At 40.3% G+C, this 18,400-nt stretch overlaps 1 protein-coding gene across 1 annotated transcript in view; it reads right to left on the bottom strand.

The window, feature by feature from the left end:
* Nucleotides 1–18,400, bottom strand: part of GALNTL5 (polypeptide N-acetylgalactosaminyltransferase like 5) — a 48,191-nt gene that overhangs the window by 7,962 nt on the left and 21,829 nt on the right. The window contains exons 5-6 of the mRNA XM_025993898.2: nucleotides 11,954–12,203; nucleotides 7,238–7,355 (exon numbers count right to left, since the gene is read on the bottom strand). Coding sequence (XP_025849683.1) covers nucleotides 7,238–7,355; nucleotides 11,954–12,203 — 368 coding nt within the window. The remainder of the gene's footprint in view (nucleotides 1–7,237; nucleotides 7,356–11,953; nucleotides 12,204–18,400) is intronic.

Here is an 18,400-nt window from a genome sequence, read left to right as displayed (position 1 = left end):
GAATATGCTGAGTTGCTACTAGTTAACCACTCATATACTAGTACTACAAATACTCACAGAATACTAGTAGAATACTCTTAGAATGATGAATAGACCTGAGCCAAACTCAGAGACTAGAGCCAAGCCCAAACAATCTAAATTAGAGGCAGAGCCACCACCCTGGCCAGCCCATGAACATATGAAAGAAAAAAAAGCAAATGCATATTGGTCTAAGCCATTCAGTTTTGAGCTGACTTGTAACATAGCAGAGTCATCATGGCATTAACCAACTGATAATTGGGTTATCTGTGACACCACTTCCTCTTAACATGTCTTCCCTGCTCAGTCTCTAAGTGCCATGCTACTTGTAAGGTATGCCTGTCCAGTCTTTTCATCTCCATTACCACTTCTCTAGTCCCATCTATGGTCACCCTCTGTCCAGATCATCATAAGAAGCTCCCAATCTCCCTGCTTATCCTCTACTTTGTTCATCTCCATCACTATCCTACTTAAAACCCACCTACAGCATTCCACCGTGCATAAGATACAATCTACATATCTAAATCTTGGGCAACCTCAATGGCTCAGCAGTTTAGTGCTGCCTTCAGCCCAGGGCCTGATCCTGGAGACCGGGGATTGAGTCCCATGTCAGGCTCCCTTCATGGAGCCTGCTTCTCCCTCTGCCTGTGTCTCTGCCCCTTTCTGTCTCTCTGTCTCTCTCATGAATAAATTTTAAAAAATCTTTAAAAAAATCTAAATCCTATGGTGTCTTATCCCTGTGCCCTGTCCAGCCTTCTCTTGCTCTCCTCTCCTTGCATCATGGTCCAGCCTCACTAGCCCTTCTCCATGGACACATGGTTGGAAGGCTATTTCAGGCCTACAGCCTGAATCTGTAGGCAGAAATCAGGGCATTTCTAAGAGTGTCCTTATTTATTCTGTAATCTGGATTTGTTTTTGTGAGGTGAAGTAGGGGCATCTCATGTGACAAAACCAGGGTACGATTTTGTCAGGCTGTTCTATTGGCCTCCCAGTTATGGAGCTGCCTTCCAGATTCAGGCTAGGCTGTCCATCAGATTTATTTTCTAGTGGGATCCCATCTTCTCCAGTCTTAATAAACATCTTAGCAGAAAGTTAGGAGAGGTTGCTAGCCAGATACCATTTTAAATGAGAACTCTGGGACAGCTGTAGCATAAAAAGAAGGGAACAAACATTGGCTACAGGCATATTAGGTGGCAGACAGTGTTTTAAATGCTTAATGTGCATTGCCTCAGTGGATGCACATGACAGTTATTCTGATCATTTATACATGAGGCTTCTTAGATTCCAATGGGTTCAACTATTTACAAATATCTCCCAGCCACTTTTTTACATGGTCAACATACCAGGTGCTGAGGGACCCCCTTGTGAACAAGTCAGACCATGTCCCCAACCCTCATGGGGCTCACAGCCTGGTGAGTACACACACTGATGGGGCCCAGCACAAAATAAAAATGGAGTCTCTGATTCAAAAACTATTTAAAAATTTCAAGAAGGCAACAGCAGAGAATGGAGGTCAACTAGGTGTGGAGTCCCTCCAAACATGGCCCCATGTGGAACCACACAGGTTGTATGCCCATGGAGTCTGCTGAATACACACACAAGTGACAACTAGGGGATAGCACAAAAAGTACTATAATGGGCAAAGCACACACTGTAATGTGTGAGCACACACAGGATAAGGGGGTGGGGAGTGTGTATGTGTGTGCATGCAGGTGCATGGCGGATAGGGCAGTGAGGATATGGTCAAGAAAGTCTTCCCCCCCCCCCCAAAAAAAAAAAGTCTTCCCAAAGAAATTACATCAAGGCTGTAACTATGGACTGTGGTGATGGGAAAGAGCAAAATGGACAGAAGTGAGTGAAGACTTAAACCTAGATCTAACCACACATGGTGGTGGAAAGTGGGGCATGAAAAGGAGAGGGGAGATCAAGAAGGCACTCTGCGGGGTTGGGGATGGATGGTTGCAGGTAGGTGGAGGGCAGCACGTCATCCACACAAAGAGGAAGGGAACATGGCAGGAGGGATGGGTTCAAGGAGATAGAAAGAGCTATTTTTCAAATGTTGGGTGTAGGGTACCCATGGGATATTCATCCTATAGAAGAGTAACCTGTAGGCAACTAGATGCACAAGCTTATGGCTCAGAAAGACCTGGGAAGGAGCTAGAACTATGTCATCAGCATGTAGTCATTGAAGCGTGGTGTGGATAAGGTTACTAAGAGGGTGGAGGGAGAAGAGAAAGAGGGCCTTGAAGAAACCCATGAGAAATGGAAATTCTGAGCACACTGAATTAACCCAGTGAAGACCTGGCGAGCTGTGGTCCGAGAGCAGGGGGCTGCCAAAGAGCATGCCCAATCCTGGGGAGCATGCCCAATCCTAAGGAGCAAGCCCAATTCCCCCTTATGTAGACTGTAAGAATTTGGTCCACCCTTTCCCTATTGCCAGCATGTGGTTTGCGTTCACATCACAGCATCCAAGGAGGTTCGGCCACTTTGGGCTGAATCCAAGCTGGATTCAATGTCTAAGAGGTCCTGTCCCACAGTGAGGCAGGAGATCCTCAGAGTCTATGGCAGGGCTCTAGGTCGAGAGCAGTGCACCTGGTCTCTATCTGGGGCCATCAGGATCTAGCCCCAAGCCACGCAGGCCAGCTTCCACCCCACCAGGAGTGTGGATGTTAAGCCTGGTTAGGAGAGCCATCCTGAGGCTGGGGGTGAAGCTGCAGCTCTGTGGGCACCTAGCCAATCCCCACTTTCCAGAGTGATCGTTAACACTGAGCTCAGGGCAGCTAACGTGAATTCAGAGCTCTGGAGGCTTCCAGAGATAAATGACTTAGAATAGAACTGAGCTGGCAAGATCTCCAGATCTGAAGCTGAGTAGATAGTACAAAGCAGGACCCAATAGATTTGGATCATGTACCTATAGGTTCTGTGAATTGAAGAAAGTTACTCGAACACTCTGTGCCCCAGTTTCTCCACTATAAGTAGGAGATCATGCACCTCGCTCACAGGCTTATCAGAAGGATTAAATAAGTTAATATCTGTAAGATTCCAGAGTAGTGCATGCCACACACACAAGACCTTGTTAAATAAATGAAATACATTTTTATCCTTTATCCCATAACTTAAAAATGCCATTTCTGGGGTGCCTGGGTGGTTCAGTCAGTTAAGCATCTGTCTTCAGCTCAGGTCATGATCTCAGGGTCCTGGGATGGAGCCCTACATCGGGCTCCCAGGTCAGCAGGGAGTGTGCTTCAACCTCTCCCGCTGCAGCTCCCTGCTTGTGCTCTTTTTCTGTCTCTCTCTCTGTCAAATAAATAAATTAAATCTTAAAAAAAAAAAAAAGCCGTTTCTGCAGGGAAGCCATCTGAGACACACACTTCCCCCAACACAAGGTTAATTCCCCTTTTATCTGATCTTATCTGATTCTGTGTTCCTCTTCATTACATTTATCAAAAATAATCACCTCTCTCCACTCCAGCAGAATGGAGGTTCATGCCATCAGAAGCCACATTTGCACTGTGTGCCACTGTATCTAGCACTAGCACAGCACTTTGCACATAGCAGGTTCTCAGCATTGTTGAATGAGTGAGTGAGTGAGAGAAAGGAAGGATGAGGGCTGTGTCTTCTTCTGAGTGCCCAGCGTGTAGCATAGCCCAACATAGCAGGTGCTCCTAAATGACAGCTACATTGGACCTAACTAGAACTCTTGAGAGAGTCCTATAAAAACATGTAGCCTTGAGTACTGTTACCACACAGCTGTTAGTTACAGCCATGGGAGCTAATGCAGGGATGCTGTGAAAAATAACAAGTTATGACACAGCGCGACAACACCTCTGGTGCCCCTGCCCTGCCAGCTGCTGTCCCTTTAGTTGTTGGATAGTGGAAAGCCTGCTGATCGATCCACAGGGTGGGTGGGCTGCCTGTGGGAGGTATTCAGCGGACTCAGACTTGAGGTTCTTTCGAACCAGGTAAGGAAACATTGCACTATATTAACAACCAATGTGGCTTCACAGGTACAAAATAGCTGATGTCAGCCCTGAGCCCCAAGCAGCATGCTGGGCAAGAAGGGACAGCTAACAACAACAATGGTCTTAGGAATACCTGTGCTTCAGGGATGCACAGAAGATACTCATGCGAGGACTTCAAGAACAACAGAGCTATGGAAGAGGGACCAGCAGCATTGTTCTAAACTCCAAGAAAACTGCTGGAAGAAAATTGGTCTACAGGGTCAAATGTTGCAGTAACCTCCAGGTTACAGAATAGCAAAAGCCATACACTAGGGACATCAGTATTAAACTGGTGACAGTTCCAGGAATGCTGTCCTAGAGTGCTGAGGGCCACCAGGATGTTGATTTATTGGAGTGAGGAGCAATGGAAACCTATGTACAGGTGTCAATGATCTTCTCTCTGGAAAGACAGGGTTATTTACCTTGGTTAGAGACTGCTGCTAGGGTCAAGAGAGTACTCAAGCTATTTATTAATTTACACATTTATAAAAGGAGAGACCCACAACATACTTAAAAAAATATGAAGGGATCATTAGGAATGGAGTAGTTGAAAATACTGAAGCAGGGATAAATAATACATTTGAAAGATAAGTTAGCTGTTATTTGCTATCTGGAGGTAATATAGAGCCAGAAAAAGGAATACACTCCCTCTTCAAATATGCATGTGTTGTTCACAAAATTGATTTTATTCTGAGATACAAGAATGTGCTCATTAAGGTATTAGGTCTTGAGAGGCAGATAATATATACCATATACCATATTCACAGACAGCCAAAAGCCAAAGCAAGTAATCATCTACCAAACAATGAAAAGTGCCCAAAACATGAATGTTATAAAATAATGTCTGCATCAGAAGGGAACACATGATGGGGGGTGGGGAGAAGCCATGAATACAACAAGCTTACAACGTACTGTCAAATAGGGCCTTAAGAGGAAAAATACATTGCTCCAGATATTTTTATGTTCACAATAAAGTATCTGAAGCATCATGAAAGGAGTCTGTGCTTAAAAGAACTTTAAGCAAGTGAACCAAGTAACAAGCCAAAAGAAGGAAGAGGGAGATAAAATCCAAAACGGAAAAAAAATCACAAAAATAAAACAAAAAGCAAATATAGCAAATGTTTTAATACATGCTAATATATGAAATTCAGAGTTTGAGCTCTGCAGATGATTGCAGAGCCTAAAGAACAGATGGCAACAATTTAAGAGTAATTACAGCTGTCACTTATTAAGCAGCTTCTATAAGGTATCTGTCTTCACAGCACTGTAAGAGGGAATCTCTGTTTTTTTCTTTTTACCTGCAAGGAAGCTAAAGCTTAGTTGAGATTAGACCTTAGTCATTGATTAAACTGTTTTCTCTGCACCAGATTGTCTCTGCTGGGGAGAGACAAACAGGCAGAGAAAAGAGAGAAAAAAATTAAGAATAATTATGGTGAATTCACAGCCCAGATTTACATGCACAGTTCAAAGTGACTGCTTTTTTTTAAGTTTTATTAAAAATTTTTTTAATTTAAAACACCTCTACACCCAACGTGGGGCTTGAACTCACAACCCTGAGATCAAGAGTCGCAGGCTCTTCCAACAGAGCTAGCTAGGAGCTCCAAAATGACCATGAAAAAAGTCTATTAGAATTTAGTGAAAAACCAAAACTTATCTGTGATAAGCATACAATAAACATCTGAATTGTACCTTCATACTTTCTTCAGACTCTCTTGCCAGGAATATGTTTTGTACTTTATTCTCTACTCCAATTATGTCATCAAATCTTCACAAAATTGCAATTTAAGAAACATAAGAAATGAGCAAAGGAAGAAAGAGAGAGAAAGAGAAACCAAGAAACAGTCTCTTAACTGTAGGGACTACACTGATTCAGGTCACCAGAAGGGAGAGGGTGGGCGATGGGGAAACAGGTGATGGGGATTAAGGAGGGCACTTGTTCTGATGACCACCAGGTGATGCATAGAATTGCTGAATCATTTATTGTACATCTGAAACTAATATAAACACCGTGTTAACTATCCTGGAATTTAAACAAAATTAAAAATCCACAAAAACACAAAAATCTTCACGAAATTCTGACAATGGCATTTATATTTATTCCTATTTGCCAGGTGAGGAAATGGGGAAGTAGAAAGATTAATGGCTGACCAAGGATCCTACAAGAAAGTTAGCAACAGAGCTGATGCCTAATGTCTAATGATCTAATATCACGGGAATATTTAAAAGTCAAATCTACTTTTAGATTTGAGATGCAGGGGATCCCTGGGTGGCTCAGCGGTTTGGCATCTGCCTTTGGCCCAGGGCATGATCCTGGAGACCTGGGATCAAGTCCCACATCGGGCTCCCTGCATGGAGCCTGCTTCTCCTTCTGCCCATGTCTCTGCCTCTCTCTCTCTCTATCATGAATAAATAAATAAAATCTTTAAAAAAAAGATTTGAGATGTAATTCACAGTCTATAAGAAATTCGCCCTTTCACAGTATATATGATTCAGTGACTCAGAGTATTTTCATGAGGTTGTCCAACCAGCTCCACTATCTCATTCTGGAACATTCTTACCACACCAGAAAGAGCCCTGGGACCCATCAGTACTCACTGTCCTTCCTTAAACCCCTGGCAACCACTAATCTACCTTCTGTTTCTATGGATTTGCTTTGTCTGCACATTCCTAGGGGTGGACTCATTCATATAAATATGTGGCCTTTTGTGTCTGGCTTCTTTCACTCACCATAATATTTTCAAGTTCCACTAATGTGATAGCAGGTAACCCTGGATTCAAGAGTGGAGAGACAACCCAGACATCTCCTACTGAGTCTTCCCAATTTGCAGATGGTGAAACTGAGGTCGGAGATCACCCATAGAGTTAGTGGCACCCAAGTCCCACACTGCCTAACACTATTATTTCCACTGCACCACAACTGTCCAGACCATTGGTATAATAAAGACGAGCTTTCACAAATAATTAAAAGCGTTACATTAATTCGATAAACCATAGCTTAGAAATAATGAAATATATGGTAATAAGAGCTGGTATTTTACTAACTATTGTCACATTTTGCAAGAAGTCCCATAGATATTTATTTCATGTGATGTGGGAATGGTATCAGATGCTCTGGCAGGAAAACTGGGTGTAAGCACCAGGACTTGTCTCGTGACTTGAAGTCAGCATTCCCTCTCTCTGCACAAAGGTAACTATTTAAAAAGCCAAATAGGAATTACCCTCAGTGAAAGTTCCAAATTTTCTGCTCCCCAGAGATCCATGCCTTTGTCGTATTGTCCAATCTCATTAAAATAATGCCTGTTTATAGCAAAAATTCCTCCAGCCATTGCAGGTGACCTAAAAGGGACACATAAATATGAAATCACAGATTCAGCCATTATAGATTTTTGCCAAAATTATATTGAATATTAGCAATAAAATAGCTAGTAAACAGGAATATTACCACCAAAATTGTTAACTTAATATATATTTAGGTATGTAAAATTAGTAAATCGGAACCAAAACTACCTAAAATTTGTACACAGTAACTTTTCTTTCTTATGATTTATTTCTTTATTTGAGAGAGAGAAAAAGCACATGCATGAACAGGAAGAGCAGAAGAAGAGGAAGAGAGAAACTCAAGCAGACTCTGCATGGAGCCAGAGCCCATGGTGGGGCTCGATCTCACAACCCCAAGATCACAATCTGAGGTGAAACCAAGAGTCTGACACTGAACCAACTGTGCCACCCAGGTTCCCTCTGCAGTAACTTTTACTTAACTCTCACAGAGTTGTATGATGGTATCTTCTAAATGCTTTTTCTTGAGAGGGAACATTATCTTTAGAATGTGCATTTCCCTTTGGGATAACTATTGGGTATTAGAGTTTACAGATCTCCCTTTCTAAGCACATGAAGTGAATTATAATATTTACTTTTGGGAAAACCATAATGTTACAAAGCATCTTTTTCTTGTTCACCAATAGCAGGGCCTGATAACACTAAGGTAAGTAGTTTGAAAATAATTACATGTTCATGCCTTCATTTATTTTTTATTTTTTATTTTTATTTTTTTTTATTTTTTTATTTTTTGCCTTCATTTATTTTTTTAAAAGAATGTCTTAAACACCTATGAAGTGTTGGAGATAAATTAGTGAATCAATAGGGCAAGATCCCAGCTCAAGTAGGGGCAAAGGTAGAAACAGGGACACCAGTTGCTGTAGTGGTTCCAGAGAAAGAGGATGGGATCGTGGATAAAGTATAACAATGAAGGTAGTGAGATGTGGTCCAATCTCTGATGTATTTTGAAGATAGAACCAGGTTTGCTTATGAGTGGGATGTGGTGTGCATAGAAGGAAGAGGAGGGTAAGGACCGTATCCAGCGTTTTGGCCTGAGTACCTGGAAGGTGATATTGCCAAGCACTGAGATGGGGATGCTGGTGTGTGTGTGTGTGTGGGGGGGGGGGTACGTTTTGGTTGGAAAATTCAGCTGGGGACATGTCTGAGATGTTGAGTCAGCATTCAAGTGGAGATGCCAGTAGGCAGTTGGATGGAGGAGTCTGGCACTTGAGAGCAGCCAGGGCTGGAGGCAGAACTTTGGGAGTCCTCAGTATAAGATGGATAGGAAGCCCTCTCTGGGTGAGGGGAGGTAGAGAAGAGGAACAAGAACTGAGGTCAGAGGGGATCCCTGGGTGGCTCAGCGGTTTAGCGCCTGCCTTCGGCCCAGGGCGTGATTCTGGAGTCCCGGCATCGAGTCCCACGTCGGGCTCCCTGCATGGAGCCTACTTCTCCCTCTGCCTGTGTCTCTGCCTCTCTCTGTGTGTGTCTCTCGTGAATAAATAAATAAATAAATAAACCTTAAAAAACAAAAATGGGATTGTTTAAAAAAAAAACTGAGGTCGGAGAGAAGAGGAGGAATCGGCAAAGGAGATGAGAAGGTGCAAACAGGGGGCCAGGGTGGGGGGCAGGTGGTAGAAGGAAGATCTGGAAACTGTGCTAATTTGGAGGCAAGGGGAGGAAATACAGTATATAACGCATAAGGCATATAAAATATGTGTTAATCAACTGTCTACCTTATCGGTAAGGCTTTCAGTAAACAGTGGGTTCTTAGTTAAGTTTTTGGAGGAGTCAAAAGCTACATTTAGAGTTTTGACTGCACCCCTGTGTGGTCAGTGTGTATAATTCCCGTATTGTTCAAGGTGAACAGTACATTATAACATGTGTAATATGTATTCTATAAGTAATTGGTATCATACTAAGTTTTTTATGGCTTGATTTTTTTAACAGCATATTGTGAGAACTTTCCTTTTATATTAATTAGCTTTCAAAAATGTTATATAATATTCTACAAAATATTAATACAGTTTTTAGCCATCTCATGTTGTTTTTATTTTCTAACTAATATAAATGTTGCTACAATAGATGTCTCTGTACTTACTTCTCATTAACTCCTTAGGGAAATATTTCAAGAAGTGGAATTATTGCATTAAAGAATAACATTTGTATGATTTTTAGGGTATATTGTCAAATTGTTTTCAAATAGCATGTGTGACTATATATATAGATACTAACAGGGTATTAGAATTCCAAAAATGTTGCTACTCAGCAAATATGAGGAATACAGTTTCCCTATTGAAATTTTTAGAGCCTAAAGCATGCCTTATATGTGACACATGAAATGTTACAAAATTATGTCAATTTTTTGTAAATGTAATACTGTAACTACTTCTTGCTAAAAGTAACTATTTTAAATTAAATAAGTTTATTTTGAGATGAACTTCAAAGATTGATGCTTTATTTTTTATTTTTGGGTAAATCAAGATTTTTACATATTAAATTTTTATTTATATTAAGGATATCTTTATTCTTTTTCATTCTTAAGTCTATAGCAAAATAGCAACCATTTATACTGATCACTTCCTCTGAGTCAGGCTATGTTCTTTACAAGTACTGGCTCATGTAAACTCCTTGATAATCCAGAGAGGTATGTATTTTATTGTCATCACCATTTTATAGGTGAAGATAGTGAAGCTGAGAGAGGTAATTGGCCTGGAAGAAGGCTACCTTATTGCATAATTCCAGGGATGCCAGTCACCTATGATCTTTATGAACAGTGCCTCCTGAAGATGTGCAGTATGCAGCCTATACAACTGTATGAAACAGTCCTAAATAACTAATAAATGATGGCTGGAGCAGAGCAAAGATCAGAGTTATGCACAGTGCAAGGTGCATGAAGGGATCTATTTATCCTAAAAGCAAAAGAAAGACATTTGGTGACATGTGCAAAGTAGGGTTTTAAGAAAATTAATGTAGCAACAGAGAGATTGGCATGAGGGAGGGGGGCCCGCAGGCCAGATTGTCCCTAAGAGTGTAGAGTCTAAGCCTGGAACAGTGAGGACCCAGACCATGTGGACAGGCAGAGAGATGGACAGATGTCATGTGAGAGTCATCACAAAAGATGATCCTAGAGCTGGCTAATCACTGGATTAAGGTAGGCAGTGGGAGGCTGCAGGTGTAGTCATGCTTCGCAGCAATAGTTTTCCATCGTGGCTCTAGCATAAAGCACTAAATAATTTTCCAGTTATTCCTACTGATTCTTAGTCTTTATTTCATCCTTGGATTAGGAGGCCAGATTGCATATCAGAAGTAAGGGGCTCAGAGCAGGGGCAGGTACTGGGACCAAGGGAAGTGATAAAGGTTTGGAATATCCAGGTGGGGGAATGAGTGATTGCAGACCAGCATGAGGCTGGAGACCATCAATGTGTAGAAGCATCAGTTCACATCTCTTAGAGGAACAAAGAAAACAGATGGTGGAATTGGCCCAGAGTTGGAGATTCGCAGGGCTACTGTGGTACAAGTGTAGCAGGATGTGACAGCCGAAGGTATTGGCAAGAAGAGCAGTGAATTTATAGGTCAGAAAGTCTAGGCCACAGAAGAAAAAAGAAGCCATGAGAGGTTAAAAACAGAAATCAAAGAAGTGGAGATCCCGATGATGTCCAGGGGGTAGGTGTGGGTGGAGCATAGCAGGAAAATATTAGGAACATCCTAGGCTATGGACAAGGAGACAGATATCTGGTAATTTAGAAGATGAGGGGTCCAGGATATGGCTACAGGAATAATACTGGCTAACAATTATAGATGAGCTAACATTTATGTATACTTACCATGGTCAGATACTGTTCTAAGCTTTGATATATACTGACCAATTCTCATAACAACTCTGTGAAGTATTACTACCCTCCAGACTTACTTCACAGATAATAAAATAAGGTGCAGAGAGATTAGGTAAGTTGCACAAGGTCACACAGCTCTAACTAAATTAAAATAGAGACAAAGATCAAGGATGTGCTAGGTTTCAGTGTTAGAAAATTTATTTGTGTGATTTATAAAACAAAGAGGTTAGTAATAAAAGAAGAGAAGGAGCCTGGCATCTGTTATCAGTAAATGTGGGGAGTGACCTGGAGCAAGTCTCTTCAGAAATAGCCTCATAGATGTAATTAAAAGCCACAACATCATATTGTTCTCACACTTAAAAATATCTTTTCCAAGACTAATATCAAGGAAAATTGTATTCATCTTTACACAATTACAGATGAAAGCACTTAGATAAATGTTTTCTATATGAATTTAGCAAAGCCATGTCCTTTTTCTGGGCTGACCACAGTGCTAGCATTTTATTCATTGACCACATACAATTTGTTCCCAAGAACCAAGTCTGCATTCCAAAAACAGACACCTGGAACCAGAGGGACACTATCCATGGTGGTATTATTAACTGGGCTGAGATGCTAAAAACCCACCAAATTCTATTATTATGGACTTTCAGAAACAAGATAAATAACAAAATATTTCTCTTTATTAGGCCCAAGAAATTGAAGGAATCATCTCCAAAAGCTTCTTTTTTTCCCCCAGGTCCCAATACATATATGATATTTTCCCATAACCTGAAGAAATCTCACCGGATGGGTCTAGTGGGTCCTTCTGGTCCATCCATCTCATAAGAATAAACACTATCCCACTTAAAATCTAGACGCCAGTTGAAAGCACCCCTTACAACAGGAGAGGACTGGTATTCAAGGGTCATATAGTCAATGACATCTATCAGAGGACACACCACCATTTTGGAGTCCTTGGCAATGGCATGCAGCAAGGGCTGCAGCCATGCAGTATTCACCTCGCAGTGGCTATCCAGGAACACCAGAACATCCCCTGGAAAGGCAAAAATAGGCTGGTGTTAGTGCATATGGATAAAACAGCTGACAACCCAAATCGAAGTTCAATGCAAGGAGTATTTCTTAAGTGTTTGCTTTCCATTTCACTGGGGGGTGGGGGGGTGGGGACCAGAAACATATATCTGTGGCCATGATGAGCCAAAGATGTTTAGAAGAAGCTGGTGAACTGTGGGCTAGAGAGTGGTTTGGGGAAGATTCTAAAGAAGCAGGTGGAACTGACTTGGCCTTTAATTTAAAAAAATTTTTTTAGCTTGGCCTTCATCAACTGACTCAACTTAGCCAATGTTTACTGCAAGGATGGCTTGTTGGTGTCTTTTGGTGCTTGGGCTGCAAAAATACATAATTATTTTTGCTCTTGAGTTCAAGCTTTAATTAAGTGTCTGCTTAGAGAACATGGGGGAAATTGGCATGGCCAAAATGAAGACTATGTGTTGTTAAAGTACCTTAGATGGGCTCAAATTGGAAGGAACCTCAAAATTCAGGTGCATAATTTAGAATTTTTCTTGTAGACAACACAAAATCATAGGGGGTTATGAGAAACATTCCATGGCGGATCAGAAGACTCAGTATTGTTAAAGTGGTAATAATCTTCAAATTGAGCTATCCGTGCAGTATAATTCTTATCAAAACCACACCTGGTTCTTTTGTAGAAACTGATCCTAAAATCCATATGGAAAGGCAAGGGACCCACATTAGCTAAAGCAATCTTGAAAAAGAACAAAGTTGAAGGACTTCTGGATTTCAAAACTTACTACAAAGCTATAATAATAAAACAATAGGATACTGGCACAAGGATAGACATATAGACCAAAGGGATAGAATTGAGAGTATAGAAATAAATTAAATATCTGTGGTCAGCTGATTTTTGACAATGGTTCCCAGCCAATTCAATGGGAGATAGAATAGTCTCTTCAATGAATGGTCCTGACACAACTTTCTTTACAAGTTCTGGCTCATTTAAACTCCTTGATAATCCAGAGAGGTATGTATTTTATTGTCATCACCATTTTAGAGGTGAAGACAGTGAAGCTGAGAGAGATAACTGGTCTGGAAGAAGGATATACACATGAAAAAGAGGGATGCCCAGGTGGCTCTGTCAGTTAAGAGTCTGATTCTTGATTTCAGCTCAGGTTTTGATCTCAGGGTCACGAGTTCAATCCCTGCATTGGACTCCATAATGGGTGTGGAGCCTACTTAAGAATACATGAATGAATGAATGAATGAATGAATGAATGAATGAATAAGAATTAAATTGAACCCCCTCACAGCAAACACAAAAACTTAAAAAGGTCATAACTAAAACTGTAAAACTCCTAGAAGAAAACAGAGGCATACATTTCTGACCGCAGGTTAAATGATTTCTTAGCCATGACACCAAAGATAGAAGTGACAAAAGAAAAAATAAATAGGATTTCATCAAAATTAAAAATGTGCTTAAACAGACACCACAAAGAAAGTTGAAAAAAATCCACAAAATGGGAGAAATTATTTGAAAATCATATATTTGATGTAGGATTTGTATCTAGAATATATAAGGAACTCTTACAACTCAATAATAAAAAAGACAGCTTAATTAAAAAATGGACCTGGGTGGCTGAGTCAGTTAAGTGTCCGAATCTTGATCTTGATCTCAGGGTTGTGAGTTCATGCCCTATGTTGGGCTCCATGCTCAACTTAAAAAAAAAAAATGGGCAAAGGATTTGAATAGGCATTTCTCCAAAAAAGAAACTAGGTTATGATGATGGTTGCATAACCCCATGAACATACTAAAAAACACTGTGCTGTGTATGTTAATGGGTGAATTGCATGCGAATTATATCTCAATAAAACTACTAACATCATTAGGAAAGAAAGTACATCTTCTAAATCTTAATTAAAGTGCCATTATTGTTATGTGGGATTCACACAGAATTTTATATCATTTTTAAAAAGTGATAGAACCTTGATCCCTCAGCTCAGCTTACTGGTTTCTTATCTACTCTTCCAAAAGAGCATCTACATGTTCATGTATATTCTACTGATGTCTTGAATAAGCAGGACTCTTCAGAAGAGCCACTTTATTTTGTTCCTTTCAATCCACAGGGAGGAATGGTCCTTTCCTGCCCTTGGTTACAAACCAGAGCAGGTCCAAGACTTCCCTTCTTACTTTTTGGTTAACTGGAGGTCTCATAGTTACATTAAGTTGGAAACATTATCTCAGTTCGGCAGTTAGGATGGATCCCTAGTCCTATGCTACAACCCAAATTTCCCAGACTGCATGTGGAACTGCTCATTGTCCCCCCACCCTTGCTAGATCATTTGGCAGGAAGTCACTTGCTTTTGGATTAAATCTTATCTCTTATTTTCTCCCTCCCCAACTTGCTACCATATTTTCTCACCTCACTGAAGGTCAAAGTGGGGTGAGAGGAGACGTGAATGAGGCAGGAAAGTTCTTTCTCGGTAAGATAGCAGGACGCTCTCTGAGCTGATTCCTCTTATGGTATGGCTAGCATGGTAATTTTGAGGACCCGCTTCCCATCCCTGGGGATCTCTCACCTGCAGTTCCCACAAACTGGGAAAATCTATTCTATGTAGATCCAGACTCTCTCCTCAGCAACTTAAGATCAGTGTTCTACCCCAAGCTTCTCCTCTGCTGGGATCCATTCACCCTTCTAGATAGTCCCAGTGACATGACCTAAGATGATCGTTGTTGTCTTGCTCAAACACCCATCACCTGAGCCGACTTTGCCATCAGTGCAGTTACTAACACAGAAGTCAGTGTCCCCAGTTCTATAGCTAGCCATGGTCCTTCTTTTGTCCTTTGATTCCCAGGCAAGAAGCCAACATCAGCTCATTTCTCCTCACCCCCAATAGATTTCTAATTTGGTTGTGTCTGAGGACACGCTGAATCTCCACTCCAGAAATTCATATCAAGTCCCCCTCACAGGCTTCCACGAGCTGCTTTCCTCAAACACCACCACTAATTCCAACAATCTGACAAACGTGGTTACCTTACTGGTTTTCTCAGATGTATATTTTGAAATTTCTTTATGATAGTATGTCTGACAACCTACTTTGGAATATAATTTCTCTTGTCTTCATTGTTTGACCAAAATAGGGCTAGAAAGAATCTCATTTTCCACACCATTATGAACATTCCGCACTGTGTTCAACACTTTGCATTTTGCACTTAAAATAGCTTCTCTAATATTATACAACATTAACAACTTCAAATCACGTCTGCTAATTCAATAGGTGAAAAATTAACATCTGTCCAGAGAAGACCTGCAAATGGCCAGCATGCCCACAAAGAGATGCTCAACATCATTAGTCATTAAGGAAATGCAAATCGAAACCACAGTGAGATACCAACTCATAACTGCTAGGATGGTTAGAATTTTTTTTTAAAAGACAGAAAATAACAAGTGCTGGCAAGGATGTGGAAAATTTGAAACTCTTACACCCCCCTGGTGAGAATATAAATGGTACAGCTGCTGTGGAAAAGTTTGGTAGTTCATCAAAAAGTTAAATAGAATAATCGTATGACTTAGTTATTCCATGCTTAAGTACACACTCAAAAGAATTCAAACAACAACACATGTGCACGTGTTCGTAGAAGTCCACTTTACAATAGGGAAAAGGTAAAAACAGCCTATATAACCAGCAACAGATGAATGGAGAAACAAAAGTAGCATTTATACAATGGAATATGTATAATTCCATATTCCATTAAAGTAATGATATGCCGATCCCTGCTACCTGTAGAATAATCTAAAAAATATTGTTAGGTGAAAGAGCCAGATGCAAAAAGTATGACTGACTCTATTTACATGAAGTATCCAGAATAAGTAGATCCAGACACAGCAGATTAGTGGTTGTCAGGGGCTGGGAGAAGGAAAAATGAGGAGAATCTGCTCAACGGGCATGGGGATTTCTTTTGGGGTGATGCAAATGTTTTGGAACCGGAGAGAGGTGGTGTTTGCCCAACATTGTGAATGTACTAAATGCCACTGAACTGTTCACTTAAACATGGTTAATTTTTTTTTTTTTTTATGATAGTCACAGAGAGAGAGAGAGAGGCAGAGACACAGGCAGAGGGAGAAGCAGGCTCCCTGCACCGGGAGCCCGACGTGGGACTCGATCCCGAGTCTCCAGGATCGCGCCCTGGGCCAAAGGCAGGCGCCAAACCGCTGCGCCACCCAGGGATCCCCATGGTTAATTTTATGTTATGTAAATATCACAATAATTTTTAAAAACCTGCCAAAGAAGACATGCAAATGACCAATAGACACATGAAAAACTGTTCAACATCATTTATCATCAGGGAGACGCAAATCAAAACCACAAGAAGATATTACTTCACACTTGTCAGAATGTCCATTATTAAAAGGACAAGAACTAAGCAGTGTCGGGGAAGATATGGAGAAAAGGCAATCCTTGTGCTCTGGTTGTGGGGATATGAATTGGTGCAGCCACTGCAGAAAACAGTATGGAGTTCCCTCAAAAAATTATAAAATACAAGTACCACATAATCCAGCAATTGCACTTCTGGGTATGTATCAGGAGGAAATGAAATCTATATCTTGAAGAGTTACCCACACTCCCGTGTTCATTGCAGCATTATTTACAATAGCCAAGACACAGAAACAACCTAAACATCCATCAACAGATGAAGGGATAAAGAAGTTGTAGTATGTATACAATGGGATATTATTATCATATCAGCTATAGAAAACAGAAGGAAATCCTGCCATTTGTGACATGGATGGACCTTGAAGGTATTATACTAAGTGAAATCAGTCAAACAGAGAAACATAAAATATCGTATGATCTTCCTTATATGTGGAATCTAAAAAAGACCCTGAACTCTGAGATTTGGAGAACAGACTGGTGGTTGCCAGAGGTAGGGGGAGGGTGAGATGGGTGGAGGTGGTCGACAGGTACAAATTTCCAGTTATAAGATAGAGAAGTCCTGGGATGTGATGTACAGCATGGTGAGTATAGTTAAGCATACTGTATTGCATATCTGAAAATTGCTAAGAAAGCAAATCTTAAAAGTTTGTACATCACAAGAAAAAGAAGTGTAACTATGTGAGGTAATAGATATTAACTAGATTTATCCAGGTGATCATTTCACAATATATACATGTATCACATCATTATGTTGTACACCTAAAATGAATACAATGTTATATGTCAATTGTATCTCAATTAAAAAATAAAACATTAAAAAATTATAACTAGTAAATTTGAACTTTTTTCAGATGATTAGCCATTTGTGAATGAAATGTTTATATCCTTTGCCTATTCAGGTGTTGGAGTCCTGGGTTTTTTTTTTTTTTCTTTTTTTTTTTTTTTTAAGATTTCATTTATTTATTCATGGGAGACACACAGAGAGAGGCAGAGACAAAGGCAGAGGGAGAAGCAGGCTCCCTGTGGGGAGCCCGATGCAAGACTCAATCCCAGGACCTCAGGATCACAACCTGAGCCAAAGATAGATGCTCAACCACTGAGCCACTCAGGTGCCCCTGTTTTTTTTTCCTTTTTTAAAAAAATGGCTTTGTAGATACATTTTACATACTGAAAATATTAGGTTTTTTCTATGGAAGTTGTACTAATTCTCCTAGTCTTCTTTTATTTAACTTTATTATTTTTTGTTCACAATAGGTTTATTGTTTTGCTAGTCAGCTCTGTCCTTTCGCTAGGTTTAAGCTTTGAAATGTTGTCTTTATTCATTGAGCAGGTGAGTATTGATCTAGGTTTTCTTTTCATAATTTTAAAATTCTTATGATAATTTAGCGATTTGGGTTTTTGTATTTTATTATTTTTTTTTAGTGATTTGGCTTTAAAAACTAATGATACAGTTAGAATTTATTCAGATTATGGTATGAGATGAAGATAAGTTTTTTTCCCAAATAACTGAACAAGCACTAAGCCAGCAATTACAAAGAGGCCCTTCTTCCCACACTGACTTGTGGTGTCTTGTTTATCATATGTAGTGTATATACCCTTAGCATTTAAAGATTCTAATATTTTGGGGCACCTGGGTGGCTCAGTGGTTGAGCATCTGCCTTGGGTTCAGGTTGTAATCCCAGGGTCCTGGGATTGAGTCTGGCATCAGGCTCTCCACAGGGAGCCTGCCTCTCCCTCTGCCTGTGTCTCTCATTGAATAAATAAATAAAATATTTTAAAAAA

Source organism: Vulpes vulpes, chromosome 7 (assembly GCF_048418805.1).
Source record: "Vulpes vulpes isolate BD-2025 chromosome 7, VulVul3, whole genome shotgun sequence".
Lineage (NCBI taxonomy): Eukaryota > Metazoa > Chordata > Mammalia > Carnivora > Canidae > Vulpes > Vulpes vulpes.
Note: the sequence above shows the minus strand (reverse complement) of the source record. Positions and strands in the feature narration are given on the sequence as shown.